At 45.5% G+C, this 26,072-nt stretch overlaps 2 protein-coding genes and 1 non-coding gene across 3 annotated transcripts in view; 2 read left to right on the forward strand and 1 right to left on the reverse strand.

The window, feature by feature from the left end:
* LOC125722478 (protein NLRC3-like) overlaps positions 1-26,072 on the reverse strand; it is a 208,014-nt gene that overhangs the window by 113,294 nt on the left and 68,648 nt on the right. The gene's annotated exons all lie outside the window — the stretch shown is intronic.
* Positions 3,510-3,592, forward strand: trnal-uaa (transfer RNA leucine (anticodon UAA)). Its single transcript has one exon. It is a non-coding gene; the product is annotated as a tRNA-Leu (tRNA).
* LOC125722522 (NACHT, LRR and PYD domains-containing protein 12-like) overlaps positions 17,089-26,072 on the forward strand; it is a 165,504-nt gene continuing 156,520 nt past the window's right edge. The window contains exons 1-2 of the mRNA XM_048998715.1: positions 17,089-17,311; positions 17,841-17,954. Of these exons, the coding sequence (XP_048854672.1) occupies positions 17,848-17,954 (107 nt within the window). The 5' untranslated portion in view covers positions 17,089-17,311; positions 17,841-17,847. The remainder of the gene's footprint in view (positions 17,312-17,840; positions 17,955-26,072) is intronic.

Raw genomic sequence — 26,072 nt, forward strand, 5'->3', positions numbered from 1 at the left:
GCAATGAAGAAGTAGCACTTCACGTGTACGGGAGAAAAACAGCAGCCAGAGGAATCCTATGCAATCTCAGTGAGAATAAACTCCCCAGACCCAGGACTGGGGCAGGAATTGCAGGATTCTCCTCTAGCATTTATTTTGGCATACTGTATTTATTGCTATTATCCTTGGTACATGTTTATATTTGCCAATAATTGAAATTGAAATAAACATGATAGAGAGAGATGCAATACCGCTTTCGTCAAAATGACAGGTCGGGTCAAAGGTCACGTTCAAAAGTTCAGTGGGCGGAGCTTATGTTGTAGTGGGTTGAGCTTGGTTGTGTAACTGACGCAATAGCATGTGGATTTAATTATTTATTTAAATATTTTTTTTTGTCTTCTTCCCCGGGGGTTGGTTGTGTAACTGCTGCAATGGTATTTGTATTTAATTATTTATTTATTATTTTAAATGATTGTGGCTTAGGGGGCCTGGGTTGGTTGTGTTAGTGCTGCAATGGTATTTGGATTTAATTATTTATTATTTTAAATGCTTATTTTAAATGTTTATTATTTTAAAATGATATTGAGGAGAGTGCTTATGAGTGTGTATTATTTTAAAAATGATATTGATGAGAGTGCTTATGAGTGTGTATTATTTTAAAAATGATATTGATGAGAGTGCTTATGAGCGTGTGTTATTTGAATAAGTTATTATTATTATTATTTTGTGGGGCGCGGGCGGGAGTGAGCGGGGCTGGGTTACCTGATGGAGCGCGAGCGTACGGTGTGCGGTAGCGTGGTAAGGTCCCCGGGCTTCGGAGAATCAGCAAAGGACTTATTCACATACTGGTGCGGTAGCGCGGAAAGGTCCGCACGGCTTTGGATAATCCTCGGAGAGAGCGATGCGGGAGAGCTGAGAGGCGTGCTGCTGCGCGAGTCTGAGAGAAACTGTGAGAGACTGTGGGATAAAATGGTAAAGTTGGAGCAAAGAATGAGAGGAGGAGGTGCAGGGTCTATCGTCCAATAAAAACGCTCGGCGCTAGTTTTGACCGTGTGTTTTTTTCCTCACGCGAGCGTTTGTATCACATCGGCGTATGGCGCCAATTTGTAAAGGTCATAAGTCGAGACATACATCGAGTCTGTCAATTTGTCCGGCAGTAAATTCTGCAGGGCCGTGCCACCTGGCCATCGAGGCGCCCCCCTACCCGGCCACGCGGGCCATACATCGAGTCTGACACTTTTGCCCTCCAGTAAATTCTGTTTAAAGTTTTGTTTTCACATACGTCCCAAATTACAGATAATTTTCTTACACAGGCACGAGTAGCATCATCAAGGCCGTACCACCTGGTCATACATCAAGTCTGACAATTTCCCCGCCAGTAAATTCTGTTTATAGTTTTGTTTGTTATACATGACCGTGCAGATATGGGGTGACAGAGACAATTAAATTGTATTACGTCGAGCGGGGGGCCTTTTCCTCCTCCTAGAGGCATCATCTTCATCCGTACCACGCCCCCACGAGCAGGCCGTGTAGAATATAGGGAGCTTCGCGCTGCAGGGCCAACTCTATCTTTTCAAAAAATACAGACATGTCTGGGACTTCCGAAATGAAAGATTCAACCTCACCTTCTAAGACTCAACAGGAGCAGGAGGCCATTATGCAGCCTCCGGGAGCTCCCAGGAAGATTCATACGGCACGTAGACAGGTACCTATGATGCGACCGTCGGAAGACCCGAGGGCTATCTGGGAGCTGCCCAACGGGAATAAACTGGTCTGCCTCTTTGACAACGTTGCGGAGGAACTGCGCGTCTTTCAGGTCACCGGAGACGGCCCAGACCCCCCGAAAGACGACCCGTATCTGGTGACTTTTTCCGAAACGGAATGGGGAAACTTGAAGACTGTCGTTACCCCCGATGATGGAGGAGAGCACCGACCCCGACCTTGAGGTCGAGACTGGAAGAATGGAGATGCACTATAGAGATGCTCGTAAACAGCGTACCACCATTATGAAGTGGGACGCGACCGGGGAGCTGGACAAGAGAATGGTGAATATATGGCAGTGGCCTAAATGCGACTGTTTTGGCCTGAGAATACCGTTTGTGATTTGGATGCAGATGATTCAAGAAAAGTCTGGTTACTACCAAGCGATGTTTAAGGAGAGTCGGGGGCGTAAGCAGATGCAAGAGATGACAAAACCTACGCCATAAGGACCCCCCTCACCCCCTCACCCGCCGTCGCTATATAAAGTGGACTCTGTTACAACCCTTTTTCACAAACATCATGGCAGCAGCAGCAGCAGCAGCAAATTATAGCGACGGTGAAAGCGGGGACAATGAGGCTCCAGCAGCAACCCTGACCTCTGATCCCGGGGAGCTCCTTCCAACCCCCCCATCATCACCGGCCTCTGATCCTGGAGAGGACCCTCCGACGCCTGAGATCTGCACGCTTCTCTCCAGACCGGCTCTCTGCCGTGGGATGCTGACTTGTATTAAGGCTATGATAGTGGGCCTTTTAACCTCAGTCATCAGGAAGCATCAAGAGAGAAACTGCTTCGGCTGCGAGGTGGATCACCCCAGTCAGAGACAACACCCTTGTTTGTTTCCCCCAGGTAGAAATTACTTTTACATACACTTTGACTCTGTGTTGCGTGACCTCTGGACCGATCGGCTGACACCCGCCTTGACCCACGTTCTATCGACCCTGGGCATCCGAGCGGCCGCCGGCAGGTTGGAGGGGGCAGTGGAAGCTATCCTGTACGATCTGCGTGAGGCCCGCAACGGCATGGTGGAAATCACTCGACTGGAACAAGATCTGTTTGAACAGAACCCAGCGTTTAAGCAGATCCTGGAAGAAGAATTTCTGACTCGTTGGGAGGCCCGAGACTAAAACAAAAAGCATCTTGTGATGGGGAACGGTATCAGCAGACCCTTACGGCGGTTTATGTTAAATGTTTTTTTAGAAAAAGTTAGTCCACTATTGTTGCGTGCTATTGATAAAAGCGATTGTCGGGATGATTATGCTTGTTGCTGCTTTCATAGAGTGTTATTTGAGATTTCTCAAGTCGGAGAAAATTATCAGCGGGGGATGGATTTACTTACTCAACTGATGTCAGAGGGAGAAAGACATTCCCCCGAAAGTCTCATACGCGCTTGTCTATCTTGTATTCCTGACAATGAATTTGACTGTAATCACATTTTTGTATTTTACGCTTTAATAGTAGATGTAGTCACCTCTAAATTTCATGATAAGCAGCCTATCGATGTTAATCAGATGCTTTCTACTCTACATACATGTATCGTTGAAAAAGCCACTATATCCACTTTACTGCATGTGACATCGCTAATCTACCTCAACAACTGTCACGGCTGTAACTAAATGTATACCTGCATTTTGAAAATGTAACCTTCACAAATTGTATACCAGCTTTTTTAAAATATATATATATATCTTTCACTAATTGCAAAAATAAAAAAAAATTAAAACTTGAATACCGTTGTAATAGTCTTTGTAAATAACGGGTAAAAATGCTGAGCAGGGTGGCCGAGTGGTTAAGGCGTTGGACTTAAGATCCAATGGACGTATGTCCGCGTGGGTTCGATCCCCACCCTAGCTAAACTCTTTTGTAAAATAATAATAATTAAAAAACAAACTACACAATATGGGTTAAATGTAGAAAAAACACACAAAAATTTCACTGATGTTCACTCAGTCTCTTAACAACCCCCATCCACAGTCAGCTATAAAACGCCGCACCCCGCTCTCCCCCCACTCAGTGTGTGAAAAGCATGTCTGTTGCCAAGACTACAGCTCGCGTCTTGAGCAGTTCGTACTATGACCCCAGCCAACCGGGGTCATACGGAGGTGTCTCCAGACTGCAGAGAGCCGTGCAGCAAGATACGGGGAAAAAAGTGGCTGCTGATGACATCAGAGACTGGCTGTCTATGCAAGACAGTTATACTTTACATAAACCGGTTAAAAAGAATTTCCCCAGGAACAGAGTGTTTGTTCCGAGAGCCATGTATCAGTGGCAGGCCGATTTATGCGACATGCAAGGGCTGGCCACGTACAACGACGGGTTAAAATACCTCCTTACGGTGATTGATGTTTTTTCTAAAAAAGCCTATGCTCGCGCGTTAAGAAACAAGACTGGGGCGGCTGTAACCCAGGCCTTTGATTCTATTTTAACCGAGGGGGGCGTCCCCCTCAAGCTACAGACGGATGCCGGTAAGGAGTTTTTAAATGGGACTTTTCAGAAACTTTTAAAAACTCATAAAATCACCCATTTCACTACGGCTAGTGAACTTAAAGCTTCCATCGTAGAGAGATTTAATCGAACGTTAAAAGAGAGGATGTACAGGTACTTTACGGCTAAAAACACCCGGCGATATGTGGACGTGTTGGACGATCTAATAAAGGGGTACAACCAGTCATTTCACAGCGCTATTAAAATGAAACCTGCCGAGGTCAGGCCCGATAATGCTCATCTAGTATTTGATAATCTATACGGTCCCCTGAAGAAAAAAAGCACACGGCCACGTTTTAAGTTTAACATAGGGGACACTGTGAGAGTCTCCAAGCACAGTCAGATATTTGACAAAAAGTACGAGCAGACATTTACGGACGAGTACTTTGTCATATGCGAACGTGTACCCAGATCCCCACCGGTATATAAATTGAGGGACGTGAGCGGTGAAATACTCGAGGGAACATTCTATGAAGCGGAGCTGCAGAAAGTCAAAATATCTCCGAGACGCGCGTTCAAGGTCGAGAAGGTTATAGGCTCAAAGACCGACAGAAAGGGGAAAAAGTGGATTTTAGTACATTGGCAGGGTTGGCCCTCGAGGTTCGATTCGTGGATACCGCGGTCGGACTTGATACAGGTTTAATTTTTTAAAAAAGAGAAAAAAAAAGAAAAAAAAAGAAAATGGACGCCCGCCCCTCTTTTTACCTCACGCTACCGTCAAACTCTTGTCTCTCCATCTTCCCCGATAACCAGAGTTCGGATTACACCGTGATGCTCTCGCGACCTATAGAGCTACGGGGGCCTTACGAAGTAGCTCTGGCTGAAATCATGTATTGTTACACGTGGCGAAATGTTACACACCCGGAAAATACTTTTGAATTGCGGGATACGGAGGCGGAGGCAAAGAGAGAGGACGATCCTTTAGTGGACCTACCTTACCTTTTTCCTCGGAAAATTAAAGTGGGCTATTATGAATCTCTGAAACAGATTGTGACAGAAATCAACGCTACGTTAAAAAAATTAGGTACCGAAGTTTCCTTCTCATACAGCGAGATTACACGAAGGGTTAATATGACGGGAAACCATAAATACAAGATCCAATTTAAACCTACTCTGGCCTACATGCTGGGCTTTGAGCCGGGTCACTGGTATAACCTAGGAGGAGGTAGCGGGTCGACCTCACCCTACCCGGGCGACATTCACGCGGGATTCTACAATATGTATGTCTACTGTAACATCGTGGAACCGCAGCACGTGGGGGAATTTGTAGTCCCGCTCCTCAGAACCGTTAAAATAGACGGTGCGTTCGGCGACGTAGTCACTTTGCCGTTCCACAAGCTGCAGTACGTACCGGTGAACAAGCAGAGCCTACAGAATTTGCATATCGAGATAAAGAACGATCAGAATACTCTGATTAATTTCTCCTACGGAAAAACGATCGTCAAACTGCACTTTCGGCCCGTTTAAAAAACAAAACAAGAGAAAGCGCAGGTGTTGGGGGAGCATGGCGTACCACAATCCACAGAGATTTATTACGTATTACACCAGTCAGGCGGGACATGGGCTCCCCGGTTTTGCGGGGGGCCCCGTGATGTACGGGCGTGGGTTGGGGTCCATGCTCAGTAGGGCTTTTAGATTCGTTTTACCCTTTCTTAAGCGTGGGGTCGATATAGCGAAACCTCATTTGAAATCGGCGGTCAAAGGAATAGGATCGGATCTAGTCAGCTCTGTAGTCAGCGGCCGTTTTACAAACACAGGTGACCCCAAGCAGGAAGGGTCGGGTCTGCTGTTCCTCTCTCGGAGGGGGAGTAGAAAGAGAGCCCAAGCACCTCTAGCCCTGCTGCAAGGTCATAAAAAAAAAAAGAAAAAAAAATCTGGCAGAGTCGTCGGGATTCCCAAGTCTCGACCAGCTAAGAGAAACAAGAAACCCCCCGGGGACATATTTTAAGAGAGAGAAAACGCAGCGTAAACAAGAATGGCTCTAGCTCACCGGCTCTCGGCTGAATGTACCAAATCTGAATTGGACCTGTTTGCGGCCCCTATGACGCAATTATCCATAGATCAGACCAATTATGTAGAAATCAACCCATTAAATTCCATTACCGATCAGGATGTTTTGGATTTCCTAATACCGGGGTCGGGCAATTTCTATGTGGACCTCAACTCTACACTGCTATATCTAAGGCTCAAGATCGTTAGGGCCGATGGAGCCCCCCTGCTTGACGCCGACCCCTGCGGTATTATACAGTACCCGCTAAACGGCATATTCTCCCAGCTGGATGTGAGTCTGAACGACGTCCTGATCAGTTCTTCGTCGGCCACGCACCCCTATAGGTCAGTCATAGAGACCCTGCTCAATTTTTCTACGGATACGCTAGAGAGTCAGTTTTCGGCAGGGCTCTGGTACAAAGACGTCGGGGGCGACTTGGATAGCGTGGACGTCTCAGCACAGGGCCCCAACGTGGGGTTACAGAAGCGAGCCGCCTTCTGTAGAAACTCTCAGGAGTTTTCTCTGATGGGTCCTATACACGCCGATATTTTTTTCAGCGAACGAATGCTGTTAAACAACGTGGATATACGCTTAAAGTTTGTAAAGGCTAAAAGCGACTTTAGTCTCATGTGTAGAAATGACACCGATTACGAGCTGAAAATACTGAGGGCCAGCCTGTTTGTGAAAAAAGTGGAGGTCTCCCCGGCGGTGTCACTGGGTCACTCGGCCGCTCTCATGAAAGCAAACGCCCTGTACCCTATAAGCAGGGTAGTCGTTAAAAATTATACGCTGCCCGCACAATCGCGGGTTTGCCCGCAGGACAACCTCTTCCTGGGCAACTTACCGTGCTACATCGTTTTGGGGATCGTGGACCACGCCGCGTTCGTGGGCACGCGAAACAGAAACCCGTTCAGGTTTCAGCATTGTGACCTGGAATTTCTGAGCCTCTCAGTCAACGGGCGACACATACCCAGCAAACCGTTCCAGCCCGATTTTAGAGCGAGGCAGTCGGTCAGAGAGTTTTACAACCTTTTCCTGGCTACAAACAGGCATTTAAAGGATTCGCCCTTATGCATCAACCGCGAGGATTTTGAAAACGGATACTCGCTATTTGCTCTCAATCTCTCCCGAGACGACGAGCTGGACGGCGGTGCCCTGTCACCCGCCATCAGCGGCACGTGCCGTCTGGATTTAAGGTTCAGAGCCCCACTACCTCGAACCATGAGTCTCATCGTCTACGCCTGCTTCGACAGCGTGATTGAAATAAACGCCAAGAGACAGGTTCTGGTGGACTTTTAATCATCATCATCATGAACACTCACCAGCTGGAATGCGTTTTACGGCCCCTGCTGGGGGATACTTTTGGAGGCGTGTGGCCTAGCGATTTATTACCCACCCGCATAGAGACCAGGCCCGCTTTTCTGGTCGCAAACACGCATGACCAGAATAGAGAGGGTGAACACTGGATCGGGATAATTTTGGAGCCCCAAGAGGGTAAAGCCTCCTTCTTTGATTCTTACGGTTATCCCCCCGATTCCCCTTACTACCCAAAGAGTTTTATGAGCTTCTTGGGGAGGCACGCTACCGAAATAAGGTATAATACGCGTCAAGTTCAACATGACTTTTCTTCCACGTGCGGGGCCCACGTCGCCTTTTTCCTCTACCGGCGCTTCAAGGGACTTTCATTTCAAGAGACTATGATGTTGTACTCTGACGACTTGAGGAAAAACGACGCTCTAGTATCCGAGTTTATCAAGAAATATCACAAGTGTATTAGCCGTGTTAATGCCGATAAACTTTCAAAGCCGCAAAATGTATGTTCGTTAAAACTATTTAAAGATTGTTATGCTTGTTAGATTCATGTTGGGGAAAAAATAAAAAACGTGACACCCTTTATTCAATAAATTTTACATTTTATTAACCGACGCGTTACAGGCGTTTTAATTCTTTTTCACACACGTATATAAAACACTTAATCGTTGTAATCTATCCACGGAGCATAAGGAGTACCCTTTAAAGGCCATAAACGATATTCTGGGGAGGAATCGCGCGGTGTGTGAGGGGTTCCCTCAAGCGGTGGTGGTGAGTCGACAACAATACGTTTTCTACGTCTCCCGAGGTTCTGTTTCACAGGAGGGGAGGAGGGAGGCGGGGGATCCCTTCCGCCGTAATCTTTAAGATGACTTAGGGCTTTCCTGGCTTGGATGTTACCCACGCTCGTGAGGGGGATGTTTAATTCTGATATCACGTTTAAAAAGGGTTCCCAGCCTTTAGGATATCCGCCGGCGTGGGATTTAGGCTGCGATAAAGTTTTCATCAAATCTAAAATATGGGAACCTTTAATGGGTCTATCTCTGATGATGAGTTCACCCGACTGGGTCCAACGTACCGCCCCGTCGGAATCGAGCAGTTTATGCAAGATGTACCCCACGTTCTTTCTAGCCCTAGGCGCCACTTGCTGGATAACTTCCTGTACAGATTTGTCCCCAGTCGCGCCGCCGCCGTCAGGCTGTCTCCCCTCCTCCTCCTCGCCCGTTTTTTCTTTCCGCTCTGTAAGGACAATTTCTCGCCCCTGATTTTCCTCTTTTTGGGCTAGATTCAGATACCTCTGTAGCAATTGGTTGTATCTCTTCACTTTTTCATCCAGATGCATAGCCGGCTGATTTATTAAACCCTGCATCTGGTGTTCGAGTTCACCCAGGGCCGATTCCCCGATGGTATGCGGGGTCGCCCTCTGGGTCAGCGTACGCAGTTGCTGGGGGCTGAGCATAAACATTTTCTTGACTTGGCTCATGTTGCTGGAAAAGGTTAGTTAGCCGTCTTACCGGCAAACAGGCTTGTAACGAATGGCAGAGCCACTGATAAGAGCGGTAATAAGAATCCTCCTTTTTGAAGAATTGCCACGCGTTTCCTAGCGACGCTGTTTTTCTTACATGCGAAAAGTTTAATCAATCTTTTCTGTTTCTTGAGTTTGGTAAATTGAGCTACGGTTAAAGGTATGCGACCTCTTATGAGATTGAGACAGATTTCGGAGAGAGCCAAAATTATGTCGTTAGATGGGTCAGCCGTAAGAATCTTTTTACGTTTCACCCCCCTCGTCCTCTGTAAAACTTTAAGGGTCGGCAGGTGTTTCCTGAGATGTTCGGACATAGCTTAGTAGTGATAAATCAATGGCTCGCCGGTAGAAAGACGATGGGTAACGACCCCGGTAATAATCCGGTCCTGAGTCGGAACTCTTCTGGGCACGTGGCTCTCAAATCGACCAATAAATAGCCGTGCGCGGGCCCTGTGGCCTCATGGTAGGCATCTAGAAAAAACTTTTTCTGCCAAGGAAACATTTGCTGAGCTAAAACTTTGATTTGCATTCTGTCTCGCACATTCTTAAACAGACAATAATAAGTCGTATTTAGGGCTATAGTCCTGCTGTACTTGCCCTGGTGAAATACGTTCTGCACCAGGTAGATGACCGAGATTTGACGGTGATGTCTGAACCTCGTGAAAGCTTCTGCCACGAGTTTGTTTTCGGACGCGCTGTCCATCAAATCATCGATGATTATCAAGGAGCCTGAGGGGAAGCGCTCCTCGTCCTCCCAGCTTTTGGGAAGCCCTTGTATAAATTCAATTTCGCTGATCCGATCGCGTAGTTCATCATAAAGCGGCTGATGGGAAGCGAAACACCACACAATTTTTTTAACGGGGCCCCCTATGAAACAGTGACTCTGATTTAAAAGCATTTCTTTAGTGAAATAGGTTTTCCCCGAAGAACTTGCCCCTGCGATTATAGCCGTAAACGGGAGTTCTAAACGGTGATCAAAGTCGACCTCTCTCACGCCGCTACCCATCATTTTGCAAAAAAAAAAACACACTGACGAAATGGTAAATACTGCCCTAATCTTTTAAATCTTTCCGAGGACACACACACACACACACACACACACACACACACACACACACACACACACACATACACACGTGCAAACCACTGCTGGAGGGGTGTCAGCTTTCACAGACACAGAGTGCATGGGTAAGTTTTTAATAAAAACTCTTGTGATAAATGTACAAAACATTTCAGTACACAAGTTTGAAAATAAAAAACATCTTAAAACATCTTTGATTTTAAAAAACATCTTTGGAAAAAACTTTTCATTTTTAAAAACATCTTACTATGAACATTTTAAAAACATCATACTATGATCATTTTAAAAACATCTTTGATTTTTAGAAAACATCTTTGTAAAAAACTTTTCATTTTTAAAAACATCTTACTAGGAACATTTCTCAGTTTAAAACATTTGTACATCTTACTTTGATTTTAAAAAACATCTTTGAAAAAAACTTTTCATTTTAAAACAAATGAACATCTTTGATTTTTAGAAAAAACTTTAAAAGCCCTTTTGCGATGCTGCTAGTTTTACATTTCAGTAACCGAAAGGCAGAGTTTCCCCGCTAGCCAGCAATCTGCGTTTGTCGTAGACGACCCTGACCTTTTTATCTAGAGGCCTATTAAACAGGCGAAAGCTTTTCATGTCGCGTTCCATTTTGTTGTACTGCGTCATTATAGCGGGGTTATTCCTACAACCTCCGATGTAGTTTTCAATCAATCCGATCATACTGTCAAAGTTTACCTTTTGACAGGTTTCGTAATTTAGAGTTATACCCTTACATTTCATTTGTGTTTTCCCGTTGTTGAGTCGGTAACAGTAACTTTTTGGTCCCAGCGCACCCCACGAAGCAATGTATTCGTCGGGGGCTAATTCGGACGTCAGCTCGCCCAGGTAATTGCCTAAGGTCGGGTCATATTCACCAGGCCTGCTTATGTACACGATGCTGTCGGTGTCGTGATACAGCACCCTCCGCCCCAATCTTTCCAGTTCTTTGTAAAGCGTCAACCGACCCCACGCGGTAGTTTGACACGCTATGAATATGTTAGTCTTTCCCGGCGGCACTTTGTAGGAAGACTTGAAACGCCAGCGGATGAGGGCGACCTCGTCGTTGACAAACGCGAAGCTGGAAATCTCGTACAGGTCCGAGCAGAAAAAATTAAAAAATTCCCCCGGGTCAGACACTATACATGTCTGGAGCATGTTGCTCCTCTGCGCCAGTTTACCCCACAGAGAGTTAAGCAGAAGTTTGGACACTTGCCGCTTCCCTTCATTAGACACTATCTGATCGGGCTCCAATTCGATCCCTTCACGCTCGAGATAGTTTTTTATGTACTCCCTGCGACCCACGTCATCGGTCGCGTCGTCGGGGTAGCCCGAAGCCTGCTGCTTCACTTTGAGAAAGGTTTTAATGTAATCTCTAAACAGGTCGCCGCTGGTCTGGGGAAAATGCCACACTTCGTGAATTTTAACGAGCGAGTACCCCCTGTCTAAAGCCAGATTTAGCTCCGCAGTTACCCACACGCCTATCAATGCCCGCTCTGCGTCGGAATGCCCGCACGCCCCCTCCTGTCTGTTCTCGATCGCGCACGTCCTGCACAGTGTAAACACCAGTTTCCCATTTGGCAGTCTGCTGGGTAGGACGGGGAAAAACAGCTCGCGCGGGGTGTTGACCGTGGCTTTGATCAGGCCAAAGTATTCATTCAGAGGCTTAAAATTCGAATGAATGATTTCCGGGTGCCCCACGGGGAATTCACATTTAGCCAGAGTGTACGGGTACAGCGACGTGAAATCCACGTAGCGGACGCGCTCTTGCCCCGTGACGTCGTAACGCAGGCGAATGGCCGACGTCCGACCCCCAAAAAGCGCTTCTCGCGGCCTTAGGGGCTCAGGGGGCTCAAAGTCTGACAGGAAACGCTGTACCTGTGGGTCGTGAGTTTTAGCGTGAGCCCATTCGTGTTCCCAGATGGATTCCACGTTCATATTAAACTCTTGGCGCAACGACTCGAGTTTTTCCCTTGTTTTAACGTACAGGGCACCGAAGCTCTCGCGGGTCAGGGGGCAGATATCGTGTTCGTTGTTGCAGGTAGGACAGCCGTGAAACTGACAGCCTAGAAACTCGAAAGCCCATTTCTCCCCCTCAATCTCGGCGTATCCGTCTAAGTGAAAGCGCCCCACACTCACTTCACCCCCGCGCAGCGCGTGTCGAATTTCGATGCCGCGCGCGCGCCCGATGAATTCCAGCCACTGGATGGACACGCTCGAATAACTTTTGTATTGCCTCCTGTAATCCCATACATCCGGGATCGCGATCGTATCTCTGGGCAGGAAATTTGTCCTGTAAACTAGCAACGCGGCCGAAGCGATGGTGGCCGCGGAGAAGGGATCGCAACCCGTGAGCGTTTTAAACTCCCGCAGGAAGCGCAAGCAGCCCTCTCTCAGAATCTCCACGTCGTTCTTACAGTAAGCGATCATCTCTTTGTGAAAATTAAAGGTCTGGTGCTTTACAGCGTCGTACCATTGATAAAACTTGTCGCGTTCTTTGGTGGACATTTGATCGGGCCCAAATTGATCGGGAGGGGGGTAGGGTCCCACGTAACTAAAGTTTTCCACGTCTGTGAAATGATGCGGAAAATAGCCTTTTCGCATCTGAGTCGAGCATCCCATCGCATCGGGGATTTTTCTCAACGGCATGCTTAGAAAGGAGTGACTGTCGATGTACCTCTGCTCAAACAGGCTGTCCAGGATGAGAATGATTTTATTCCCCTGCGATACCACACGCGGTTCCACGCCTTCCTTCACCATCGCGTTCAGTATGATGTAATTATCGAATGCCTTACCGTAGTGACTAATGAAACAGACGCCTCTATAACAGGGCGCCCTGAAATGTCTGAGAAACTGTAGCGCGCAGTTGGGCCCCTCGGCGGTCATTGTCTCGTTCTGATCGGAGATGGCGCAGACGTACACAGGGATATGGGTACCCGACCTCTGAGATGTTTCAAAGTCAAAAAACACATATTCGGTGGCCTTTTTACGCCCCTCACCCCTTTCGACCCGTTCCCCTATGTTAGGCTTCTCGGGTGGATTTAGATAGCAGAGATGTGGGGTGGATATGTCTGACACGGCTGTGTGGAGTTTAGCGTCGCAGATATTACATTTTTCCGCTTTACACGAGTGCGGTTTTGGGTTCTCGGGAGTGAGGTAGTATCTGAGCCCGCAGGCTTTGCATTTTCTGAACTTGTCACAGGGGGTAGCGAGCTCCCCCCTAACTGGGCAGACCCTAGGCGTACGGTGGCGCTCAAAGCAGGTGTCATTTAAACATCTGAAATTACAACGCTCACATAGTATCGCCGGTGTGCTTTCACCTTCTCTGCAATTAGTCTGACAGACGCTACAAAATTTTTCGCATTGATGAGAGTGAGGCGAATCGTACCCTTTGAAACAGCTCGGGCAAACGTACCCCACGCCTAAGAAGCCCTTTACGCTTTTAATGCCGTAAAAATGCTGATTGTGTAAAAAGAAATACACCGCCCGTCTACCGACGCTAGGCGTGGGTGTCTGGTAAATTTGGAGATTGTTTGAATAAGGTTGTTGATAATACACCACTGCTTTGCAATCAATGATTTTCTCGAAATTGATAATGTCATTCAAAGCGACTGCGTGATCGGGGGTGAATCCCGCTTTCTCCTGTAACTCCAGGCCGAGCTTTTCAGCCTCGGCAACAGTAAAGTTTTCGTGCAGCAGATGCGCCAAGTTTATGGCGAAACACGCGTTGGTGTTGTTATTAATGATAAACATGTGTCTGGCTTTTTTAGAAATTATTTCTGAAGCTAACATGGTCTGTAGTTTACGTTTGTTCCCGCCGCCGCGTGGGATATTTATTACGTCTACGATTACTTCTAGGTTGGAATCGTTTAAAATCTCTTGATTAGACTGTACCAGGCGATCCAGCAGCTGCTGCAAGTCTGTCAGCTCCCCCACCCCATACCGTACAATTTGCGACAGCTCGTCGTTTAAAAAGTCAGCGCGCAGGGTGACCTGTATATAGGCTCCCCATACGGCGTAAGGAATCGCCTCATTCACAATATTTTGAAACCCCTCGATTACATTTTCATAGTACTCGCGGAAATTGCCTTCGTTTCTAGGTCGCGGGATATTTAGAATCCGCCTAATCTGTACGTTATTGAATCTGCGGCGATGAAGGACCCCGTCAGGCTGGGGATCCACGTCACCGACGGCACCGCCACCTTCCTGTTGAACATTTTCAAATTGTCCCAGCCCAAATTCATTTTCAATCTCCTCAGCATCGAGAAGAAATTCCACGTCTGACAAGGCCTCCCACAATTCAGAATCTGCGGGGGACCATGCGACCTCGTCGGTGGGGGGTAGCCCCGCTTCTGCTTCAGAACCCCTTTCATTTAACATGCTTGTTAATGTCTCTAAGGATGGGAGAAAACAGGGGTCCTGGGCCAGTGTTTCAGCAGACGCCGCTGGTGGCGAGTCGTGTTGAGCAGAGTAATCCGCATCATTTTCATTATTAGCATTGTTGATAATGGCTATTTCATTTAATAAGGCTTCGGGTATAGCCGCTGGGGGTGTTGCTCCGTCCATACCTGTTGATTCTCTCGCAGATTTTCTCTTGACCGGTCGGCGTAGTCTCTCTCTCTCTCTCGTACATAGAAAAAAAAAAAAAAAGAGAATACCTATTATTAGAATGTTATTTTTTAATTGAATAGCATTTTTATAACAGGAATAAAAGAAATAATATACTTACCGGGTAAGGTCTCGATGAAACTTGTGGTTCTTTGGCTGGTACAAACTTTGGTAAGGAGGAAAAGGCCCCCCGCTCGACGTAATACAATTTAATTGTCTCTGTCACCCCATATCTGCACGGTCATGTATGACAAACAAAACTATAAACAGAATTTACTGGCGGGGAAATTGTCAGACTTGATGTATGACCAGGTGGTACGGCCTTGATGATGCTACTCGTGCCTGTGTAAGAAAATTATCTGTAATTTGGGACGTATGTGAAAACAAAACTTTAAACAGAATTTACTGGAGGGCAAAAGTTTCAGACTCGATGTATGGCCCGCGTGGCCGGGTAGGGGGGCGCCTCGATGGCCAGGTGGCACGGCCCTGCAGAATTTACTGCCGGACAAATTGACAGACTCGATGTATGTCTCGACTTATGACCTTTACAAATTGGCGCCATACGCCGATGTGATACAAACGCTTGCGTGAGGAAAAAACACACGGTCAAAACTAGCGCCGAGCGTTTTTATTGGACGATAGACCCTGCACCTCCTCCTCTCATTCTTTGCTCCAACTTTACCATTTTATCCCACAGTCTCTCACAGTTTCTCTCAGACTCGCGCAGCAGCACGCCTCTCAGCTCTCCCGCATCGCTCTCTCCGAGGATTATCCAAAGCCGTGCGGACCTTTCCGCGCTACCGCACCAGTATGTGAATAAGTCCTTTGCTGATTCTCCGAAGCCCGGGGACCTTACCACGCTACCGCACACCGTACGCTCGCGCTCCATCAGGTAACCCAGCCACGCTCACTCCCGCCCGCGCACCACAAAATAATAATAATAATAACTTATTCAAATAACACACGCTCATAAGCACTCTCATCAATATCATTTTTAAAATAATACACACTCATAAGCACTCTCCTCAATATCATTTTAAAATAATAAACATTTAAAATAAGCATTTAAAATAATAAATAATTAAATCCAAATACCATTGCAGCACTAACACAACCAACCCAGGCCCCCTAAGCCACAATCATTTAAAATAATAAATAAATAATTAAATACAAATACCATTGCAGCAGTTACACAACCAACCCCCCGGGGAAGAAGACAAAAAAAAATATTTAAATAAATAATTAAATCCATATGCTATTGCGTCAGTTACACAACCAAGCTCAACCCACTACAACATAAGCTCCGCCCACTGAACTTTTGAACGTGACCTTTGACCCGACCTGTCAATTTGACAAAAGCGGTATCCTTCCTCTCTCTAATGTGCATTTAAACAGACACTGTTAATGACATTCAGACTCTCAGTCAAATGGCACAGAGACACATACAAGCTATGAGGAAATAACATATTTATAATGAATGCACCAAATTTTACCTTTAACAGATTCCATCACCTTGAGAATTTAAACAAAGGTTTTGTCTGTATTCTATATAAATGACATCTGAGGTAAATGGATGAGGATTACTGTAACACCTGACTTCCTGCGAGCTGGAATTGGAAGTTATTTAATCGCAAAGTGGATTTTAAATTTCAGTCCTCAGCACAGAGCTGGAAAAAACTGGTTTGCCTGTTTCCCCCCCTGCATGTCCATTAAAGAATGACTCGACAATAGATTGTCGCCTCGTGAGACGGATGTTTCTGTTTTGATAACAAATAATTTCACTCCCATGAATTCATTAGATCAGACTCAGACGAAGGCTTCAGTTTAACATGTTTAATCGAACTGTGGCTTGAACAATAAACTATCATCAGACAAAAAAAGAGAAAGACTATTGGTTCCTTTACCAAAGGTGATGTTTAAATACTTGCTGATTCAGATCCTAATTAATGTGACACTGTAGTGGTTCTCATCCCCTGACTATAAAATAAGATGATTTGTTGATCCCAGGGTTAAATTCTCTTGCGTTCAGCAGCAAAGTGCACAGATACAAACATACAATGTAAAACAAAGACGACGTGCAAAGACAGCAGATATAGTGCAAGTGAGTAAACATTTATAGAAGTAAACAAAATTTCTGTAGATTAACAAGTTTAAGAAGGACACAGTGCATAATGAAAAAATCCTGAAAATACAATATTGTTCAAGAAATAAATAGAAATGTATATTATTTATATGATTATAAACAGAGAGCAGCTTTTACCACATTAAAAATGGGACGTTAAGGCTGGCTGTGGGGACTGCACATCGACAGCAGGCATTGTGGTGTCTAACGTCAGCAGGCAGGAAAGATCCCCAGTAGCGCTTCTTAGCTCACGGTGGGGGAATGAGCCGGTGGCTGAAGGTGCCCCAAGATAGCGCCCCCTGGAGCCTCGGCTGGGTTATGGACCGGGCCAGTGGGGCCAGTGCCCTGGGGCCTCAGGACATTAGAAGCTGTGAGTGGCAACATTTATAGTGCAAGCCATGAAATGCCCCCCCTGTGGGGTGTAAGAGAAAGAGCCCTGAGAGGTAACAGTGTTACAGCCCACTAGCATGCATGTCTCTCTGGGTCTATAGTCAGGCCAGAACATAAAAGTAAACTGGGCTCCTAGCTGGGGCTGGTCAGTGGGCAGCACTTTAATATGTGTAGCTTAATAAAAAGACCTCGCCATCTTCTGTCTTCGCCGTCTTCTTCCACAATCAGCCAGTTCTTTTATACTAGAGGCGAGTAACAGACCATCCTTCCTATACAAAATGGCCACATAACAAAACTAAACAAACAAACAAAAACATATATAAACAGGTAAAAAGGAACATCAGTCAAGTCTAGTTGTGGAGGTTTTTAACGGTCATACTAAAAGTTTCATATAATATCTAAATTTTAGATGAGACAATTTCCTTAAAAGCTGACTGTAAATAAGTCTGTTTATATCAAGAGCTTCACAGCATATCAAAGTACACGAAGGCAGAGCAGAAGGCTAAACAGCAGTGTGATGTCGTCCCCATTGTATGAATTATATTTATACCATGAGGGTTTGTTTCCTCTCGCTGCCCACAGTGTCCTGATGAAGAGAGCAGACTCCCCTGTACCCAGCTGTGTTTCCATGAAGAGTGACGCGTCAATGGACCCCCCACCCCACTTCAGAGAGGGACCTTTTCATGCAGATCAAAGGTAAATGTGCATTTAAACAGACACTGTTAATGACATTCAGACTCTCAGTCAAATGGCACAGAGACACATACAAGCTATGAGGAAATAACATATTTATAATGAATGCACCAAATTTTACCTTTAACAGATTCCATCACCTTGAGAATTTAAACAAAGGTTTTGTCTGTATTCTATATAAATGACATCTGAGGTAAATGGATGAGGATTACTGTAACACCTGACTTCCTGCGAGCTGGAATTGGAAGTTATTTAATCGCAAAGTGGATTTTAAATTTCAGTCCTCAGCACAGAGCTGGAAAAAACTGGTTTGCCTGTTTCCCCCCCTGCATGTCCATTAAAGAATGACTCGACAATAGATTGTCGCCTCGTGAGACGGATGTTTCTGTTTTGATAACAAATAATTTCACTCCCATGAATTCATTAGATCAGACTCAGACGAAGGCTTCAGTTTAACATGTTTAATCGAACTGTGGCTTGAACAATAAACTATCATCAGACAAAAAAAGAGAAAGACTATTGGTTCCTTTACCAAAGGTGATGTTTAAATACTTGCTGATTCAGATCCTAATTAATGTGACACTGTAGTGGTTCTCATCCCCTGACTATAAAATAAGATGATTTGTTGATCCCAGGGTTAAATTCTCTTGCGTTCAGCAGCAAAGTGCACAGATACAAACATACAATGTAAAACAAAGACGACGTGCAAAGACAGCAGATATAGTGCAAGTGAGTAAACATTTATAGAAGTAAACAAAATTTCTGTAGATTAACAAGTTTAAGAAGGACACAGTGCATAATGAAAAAATCCTGAAAATACAATATTGTTCAAGAAATAAATAGAAATGTATATTATTTATATGATTATAAACAGAGAGCAGCTTTTACCGCATTAAAAATGGGACGTTAAGGCTGGCTATGGGGGCTGCACATTGACAGCAGGCATTGTGGTGTCTAACGGCAGCAGGCAGGAAAGATCCCCAGTAGTGCTTCTTAGCTCACGGTGGGGGAATGAGCCAGTGGCTGAAGGTGCCCCAAGATAGCGCCCCCTGGAGCCTCGGCTGGGTTATGGACCGGGCCAGTGGGGCCAGTGCCCTGGGGCCTCAGGACATTAGAACCTGTGAGTGGCAACATTTACAGTGCAAGCCATGAAATGCACCCCCCCTGTGGGGTGTAAGAGAAAGAGCCCTGAGAGGTAACAGTGTTACAGCCCACTAGCATGCATGTCTCTCTGGGTCTATAGTCAGGCCAAAGGGCACTTGGCAGACGCCAGCCGCCTGGGGCACTTGGCACGGTTTTTCGAAAGTCTTACTGAATGTGTTGTCATAGCAGCACATCCAAATCCTCAAACCTGCTCAGAGCAGGTTTGTTCTGCATAAACAGGGATTAGCTCACAGACTTAATAGTGTCCGTGCGTGGAAATGGGTTCAGTCATGGCCTCGCCATTCATATACGTAAAATCAACAAACACATACATACACACACAGACTCATACATACAAACATATATATATATATATGAATGAAATGTTGTGTCTGTACTTCACTTTAACTTGTTCCCATATCCTGCATGATTGTGCTTCTATTTTATCTGTAATTATGACAATAAAAGAATAATGAAACATTGGAACCATAATACTACATTCAAGTGATAAATACAATAACTAAAAACTACTTACACATTTAATTTGTCGGACACTTTTTGCCAGCCGTCTTTTCTGGTTTGGGTCACTTTTGATGTGTTTCCTTTAGTAGATAGTAAATCTTTGAATTCATCATACTCCTCTGTAGCATTCCCCTCGGATTGATGGCCGAAAGACTTGACTGATGGTTCACGATTTATTTAAAATAAATTAATTACCAAAAAAAAACGTAGCCAGCGTAAGAGCTTGTGCCTTTACCAGGGGGGTGCTTAAACCATGTACAACATATGATAAAGCAAAAGACAAACACGTTCTCCGCTTAGCTTAGCTTAACGATGTTCTGGTAACCAAAAAAAACGGAAGTCCCTCAAAAAAAAAGGGGTCCCACTAAATAAAACTACATAAGTATAAATGAATGTATACAAATGAATACAGAATACAAACGTACATTAAAAAATATGCAATACGCCACTCATTATGTTTTGTAACATTAATTAGTCTCATGTCAAACCTTGGGGTTATTTACACTCCCACCAAAATTACGTGTGTTCCAAGCAATACCCACAAACACAAATAATTTTCAAATCTGTATCATTTGGAAAATAAAGCATAAACATCAGTGAAATGTATTTAAGTAGCTTCTAATAACAAGACTAACCTCTGCACTGGACGTTCTAGCACTGACAGCTTACCAAGGCGTTCCCCTTTCTCGCTAAGTCTCTTATCTCCTATACACATTTTACCCTTTCTTACCAGTCCATCTTCATCAGTCACAGTCTCTGAAATCCGTCCCAGTTTCCATTCACATCTGGGTAACAAGTCATCCACAAGCATCACTGTATTTCCCGCTTGTACATTTCTCTTCGGTGTGTGCCGACGCTGTCTTGCAATAATAGATGCAATAATAATGTGGAGATACTCCCTTTCCAGTGACTCCAAAATTGTTCCGCCAGATACTGTACTCTGCACCATCTCCTTTGTCCATAAAGTTCCTCCCTAACAAACTTCCCTGGTAGAGGTGGAGCCATGTTGGACTGTGGTTCCATACTATCAGGGTTGCACAGGTTGTGCACAGTAAGTGGGCGACTGTTGAGTATAGCCATGACTTCATAAAACAACGTTCGCAGAGAAGTACCGTTGAGTCTGCAAGAGGCCAGTGATAATGTGGAGTTCAACACACTCCTTATGGTCCTTATCTGGCACTCCCACACACCTCCGGCGTGACAGGAGTGAGGTGCGTTGAAAACAAAATCACAATGTTTTTCGGATAGAAAGGTGGTGAGTCTGGGAGTGTCAAGTTCTTGTAAAGCTTTGTTCAATTCGTTCTTTGCCCCCACAAAGTTGGTGCCTTGATCACATTGGATTTGTCTAACAGCACCACGAACTGCAATGAAACATCTCAGACCATTTAGGCACCAGTGGACATATCCTCTAACATTTCACTATGGATCGCTCATGAGCAGAAACAAGTGAAAAGCAAACCATATCTTTTATGCTGCTTTCTTCCCTCTCTAGTGGTAAAGGGACCAAACAGTCCATGCCACACTATGAGAAAGGTGGGGAGGGCTCTACACCTTCCTTTGGAAGGTCACTCATCCTTTGACCTTCTGGAGGTCTTCTGAGTCTCTGGCAAGTGACACACTGCCGGATAAAAGATGCAACTGCTCTGCTTATTCCAGGAGTCCAGTAGCCATTGGATCTGATTTCATTGATGGAAAAGCCCTCGCCTTGATGTTTTACTCTTTCATGATAATGACTAATTATCAGCTTAGTCAGATGATGGTTTTTTGATAAGATCACTGGGTGTCGGAGTAAGTTGGAGAAGGATGATCGACTGAGCCTTCCTCCCCCCCTGATTCTGCCATCTGCATCTAAAAAGGCATCTACTGTAGGTGCTGCACCTTGGGATGATCTGGCAGCCGACCTCCCTTCTTCAGTAACTGTATTTCTTGTTTGTACACCTGCTTTTGGAGGTGTTTGACCATGACACGCCCTGCACTTTCCAATGCACTTACATCAGCGGGGCCATTTATTTTTCCTTTAACTCCTCGCAAAAGGCATTAAATGGCCTTAGTAGCCTGCAACCATGATGAGAACTCGGACAAGCGGTCAGCAGCACTACACCCCTGTATGCAGTGTTCCAGTTCTTCACACCTCTGGATCACCTATGAGAGGTTCCAATACTACATCTGTTATTATCGATATTTCCTGTTTCCAGAGGAACACAGAGCCACCAAACCAATTTGAGGAAAACAACTCATTTATGGTTTTCCCTCTAGAGGCAGTGTCTGCTGGATTCTCTTCCATTGAGACATAAAGCCATTGTTGAGGATTTGTATTGTGGCGAAATGTCTGAACCCTATCGGCTACAAACGTGTGAAAGAGTCATGCATCATTATTTATATTGCCCAGAACTACTTTGGAGTCAGTCCAGAAGAACTCCTCCACATTCAAATAGCTAAGCTCTTCTCTAAGCATGTTGCTGACTGTAATTGAGACTTCTGCCACTGATAATTCTAGTCTTGGTATGGTGGTCACCTTTGTGGGAGCTACACGGGACTTTCCTATGATGAGAGCACAATGGACCTTTCCTTTCTCATTCTTGACTCTCAGATAGGGGCACTGACCATACTCTAAGGTGCTTGCGTCAGAGACGTGGTGTAACTCTCTCTTCACAACCCTTCCAAAATTGAGAGGTAAGTAGCATCTATCTATGTTCATAGTCTTTAACTTAACAAGGTCCCTTTGCCAGCTCTCCAGCTCCTCTGGCAGTGGGTCATCCCAGCCAGTACCTTGGCGACACATTTCCTGGAGGATCCTTTTCCCTTTAAGGAAAAATGGAGCAAGGAACCCAAGAGGATCGAATATAGAAGCAGTGGTAGACAGTATTTCCCGTCGTGTCATTGGTGGTTCCTTTAGAGTGATGTTAAACTTAAAGCAATCACTTTCTGTGTTCCACTGAATCCCCAGCACTCGTTCCAAGGGGCTGTCATTGAAAGTGATTTCCTTTGCCTTACCATCTGTAGCACGCTCTGATGAGGGTGTGCTCTGTTAAACAGCATTGGTGTTTCACACAAACTTGTGAAGATGAAGGCCACCCTTTGCACATACCTCTCTTGCCTCCTGTGCTAACTGAATGGCCTTCTCCACAGTTTCTATGCTTGTGACTCCATCATCCACGCAGAAGTCTCTTTCAATAAACTGGGACCCTAATGGATGAGTGTCTGCTCTCATTAGCTAAACGTTTAAGTCCATAGTTTGCACAGCCAGGAGATGATACTGCTCCAAAAAGATGTTCCTTCATTCAGTATCCTTCATTCATAGGAAGTGCAGATAGTTGCGGTCGTTCTCCTTGACATGGAACTGATGAAACATTTTGTCTATCTCACATGTCAGAGAAATGTGATGCTGCAGGAACCTTATGAGAACGCCAGTTAGATTATTAATTATGTCTGAACCTGGAAGTAGATGTTCATTTAGGCTGGTACCATTGTCCTTTGCAGAGCAGTCGAACACAACACACAACTTATCTGGCTTTTTTGGATGGTAGACACCATGGTGGGGAATGTTCACCATGAGTGCCAAAATCATGGACCTCTTCAGCATCACTTCTCTCAATGATATCCTTCATGTTTGCAGTGTAATCTTGTTTATATTTCTCATCCTTGCAGAATGTATGCCCTAAATGTCTGAGTCTGACTTCAGCAAGCTGCCTGTTATCAGGTAAATGTGGCCGTTGTATAAAAGGAAGTGGCATTTCATAACGTCCTTGGTAGGTTTTCTTTATACCTTCCTTGAGCCTGTCTAGGATAATTAGATCCTCTTGAGAGTTGGCCTTAAACTCTCCTCTGACATCCTTGAAATCCAGCTCCAGGACTTGAAGTATATCTGTTGGTGTTATTAGACGCAGCTCCTGTACCGCAGCTCGGTGACATAAGACAAATTCTGCAGTTGTATCAAGCTAAGGTGTTGAGCAGCCAACGATACTCCATCCTAAGTCTGTCAGCACAGCATATGGTTCATTGTCTCCACCTAGTATCACCTGTCTAGGTGGCAGCGATCTTGAACAGTTGTACCCAATTAAGAGTCAAACATCACAGCTGAGGAGGGGTGGTATCTTATCAGTTATTGTAGCAAGGTGAGTCCAGCGTTTAGCAGTTTCGTGCGTTGGAATGTGATCACGATTGAGAGGTATGCAGTCTTTGGTGTATGCAGGAGGGAGATCAATGTGCACCGATGAATTGTAACCCCTTACACAGAGTCCTGATACTCTTTCACTCTTCATCACCATATTCTCTCCCAACATGGTGGTGAGTTTCAACTGCACTGGGTAAGTGTCCATTTGTAATTCATTGCTCACCTCTTTGTCAGTGAAAGTGCTGTCACTGTGCGTGTCTGATAAAGCATATGCGAGTTGTTCCTTTGCTGGATCTTTGACACAGGATACCCACACAGGTACAATCATGGAGGTGCTATGTGACTGTTCTTGACTGGTGGCATTAAGTTACATAGCAGCTGTAGTTTCCTTACATTGCTTGTAGCTGTGATTATATCAGGCACAGGTTGGTCTCTACTTCCATTCTTCTCATAGCTGTAATCATGAAGACTAGTGGGGCACCTTCTCCTGCATACCTCACAGCTATGGCGACGACGGCATTCCTTTGCACAGTGACCTGGTTTTAAACAAGCATAGCTCAGCTTATTGTCCTTTACATATGTCCATCTGTTCTCAGGAGACGTTTTCATAAGATCAGGACATCTGTGGAGTTGATTCTTGTTACACTGGCATCAGATGCATGGAGCCCATACTCTCTCGTTAGTTGATGTCTCTTTATCCCTGCCAACAGTGGCTTGAGTGCTGAGAACATTAGCCCTGTTTCTTTTAGGTTCCCTTGTGATTATTTTATCCTGGTGTGAATCCACTGAGTGAAGTGCATGTAGGCAGGTGACAGGATTACATGCAATTTCTGCCTCAATTGATATGAATCTGGAAAGATGGGAATTTGCCACCTTCCATGAAATCTACCGTAACCCGACGATTCCAGCGCAATGCTAACTAGTCAGGTAGCTTCTGAATTAATGTTTTATTTTCCTCACAGTCACTCAGTATGTCTAGGCCCTTTGCATGATGAATGGCTGACCGTATCACAGACCGTATCGCTGACCGTATGGCTGACCGCATGGCTGACCGTATCACTGACCGTATGGCTGACCATATCGCTGACCGTATGGCTGACCGTATCATTGACCATATGGATGACCGTATGGCTGACCGTATCGCAGACCGTATGGCTGACCGTATCGCTGACTGCATGGCTGACCGTATGGCTGACCGTATCGCAGACCGTATCACTGACCATATGGCTGACCGTATCGCAGACCGTATGGCTGACCGTATCGCTGACTGTATGGCTGACCGTATGGCTGACCGTATCGCAGACCGTATGGCTGACCGTATCGCTGACTGTATGGCTGACCGTATGGCTGATCGTATGGCTGATCGTATCACTGACCGTATCGCTGACCGTATGGTTGACCGTATCGCTGACCGTATCGCTGACTGTATGGCTGACCGTATCGCTGACCATATGGCTGACAGTATTGCTGACCGTATGGCTGATCATATGGCTGATCGTATCACTGACCGTATCGCTGACCGTATGGCTGACAGTATTGCTGACCGTATGGCTGATCGTATGGCTGACCATATGGCTGATGGTATGGCTGATCGTATCACTGACCGTATCGCTGACCGTATGGTTGACCGTATCGCTGACTGTATGGCTGACCGTATCGCTGACCGTATGGCTGACAGTATTGCTGACCGTATGGCTGATCGTATGGCTGATCGTATCACTGACCGTATCGCTGACCGTATGGCTGACAGTATTGCTGACCATATGGCTGATCGTATGGCTGATCGTATCACTGACCGTATCGCTGACCGTATGGCTGACAGTATTGCTGACCGTATGGCTGATCGTATGGCTGATCGTATCACTGACCGTATCGCTGACCGTATGGCTGACAGTATTGCTGACCGTATGGTTGACCGTATGGCTGACCGTATGGCTCATAAGCTTATTCCAAGCATCTTTGCATGCCTCATCATCACTTTGGTAGAACGTGCCCTCAAGACATTTATGAGCAGGACCACTGATATTTTTCTTAAGGTAATACAGCTTATCTGCTGAAGAGATACCTGTTCTCTGAATGAGTACATAAAGGATGCCTTCCATTCACTAAAATGAATTGGATCCCCGTTAAACACAGCAGGCTCTGGCATTGGGAGCCTGTTAACGGCTTTGCTGTTCTGAATAGCTTGAGCCAGGTAAGACACATCAGTGAGGGATGGTGTTGTGACATCATGCGAAGGCTGATGTCTGTCATAGGTGCTTTGTGTTTTGCAGTCAAACTTAAAGGTCTGGCCATCCATCCATCCATCCATTTTCCAAACTGCTTATCCTACTGGGTCTTGG

This window comes from Brienomyrus brachyistius, unplaced genomic scaffold, assembly GCF_023856365.1.
Source record: "Brienomyrus brachyistius isolate T26 unplaced genomic scaffold, BBRACH_0.4 scaffold39, whole genome shotgun sequence".
Taxonomy (NCBI): domain Eukaryota; kingdom Metazoa; phylum Chordata; class Actinopteri; order Osteoglossiformes; family Mormyridae; genus Brienomyrus; species Brienomyrus brachyistius.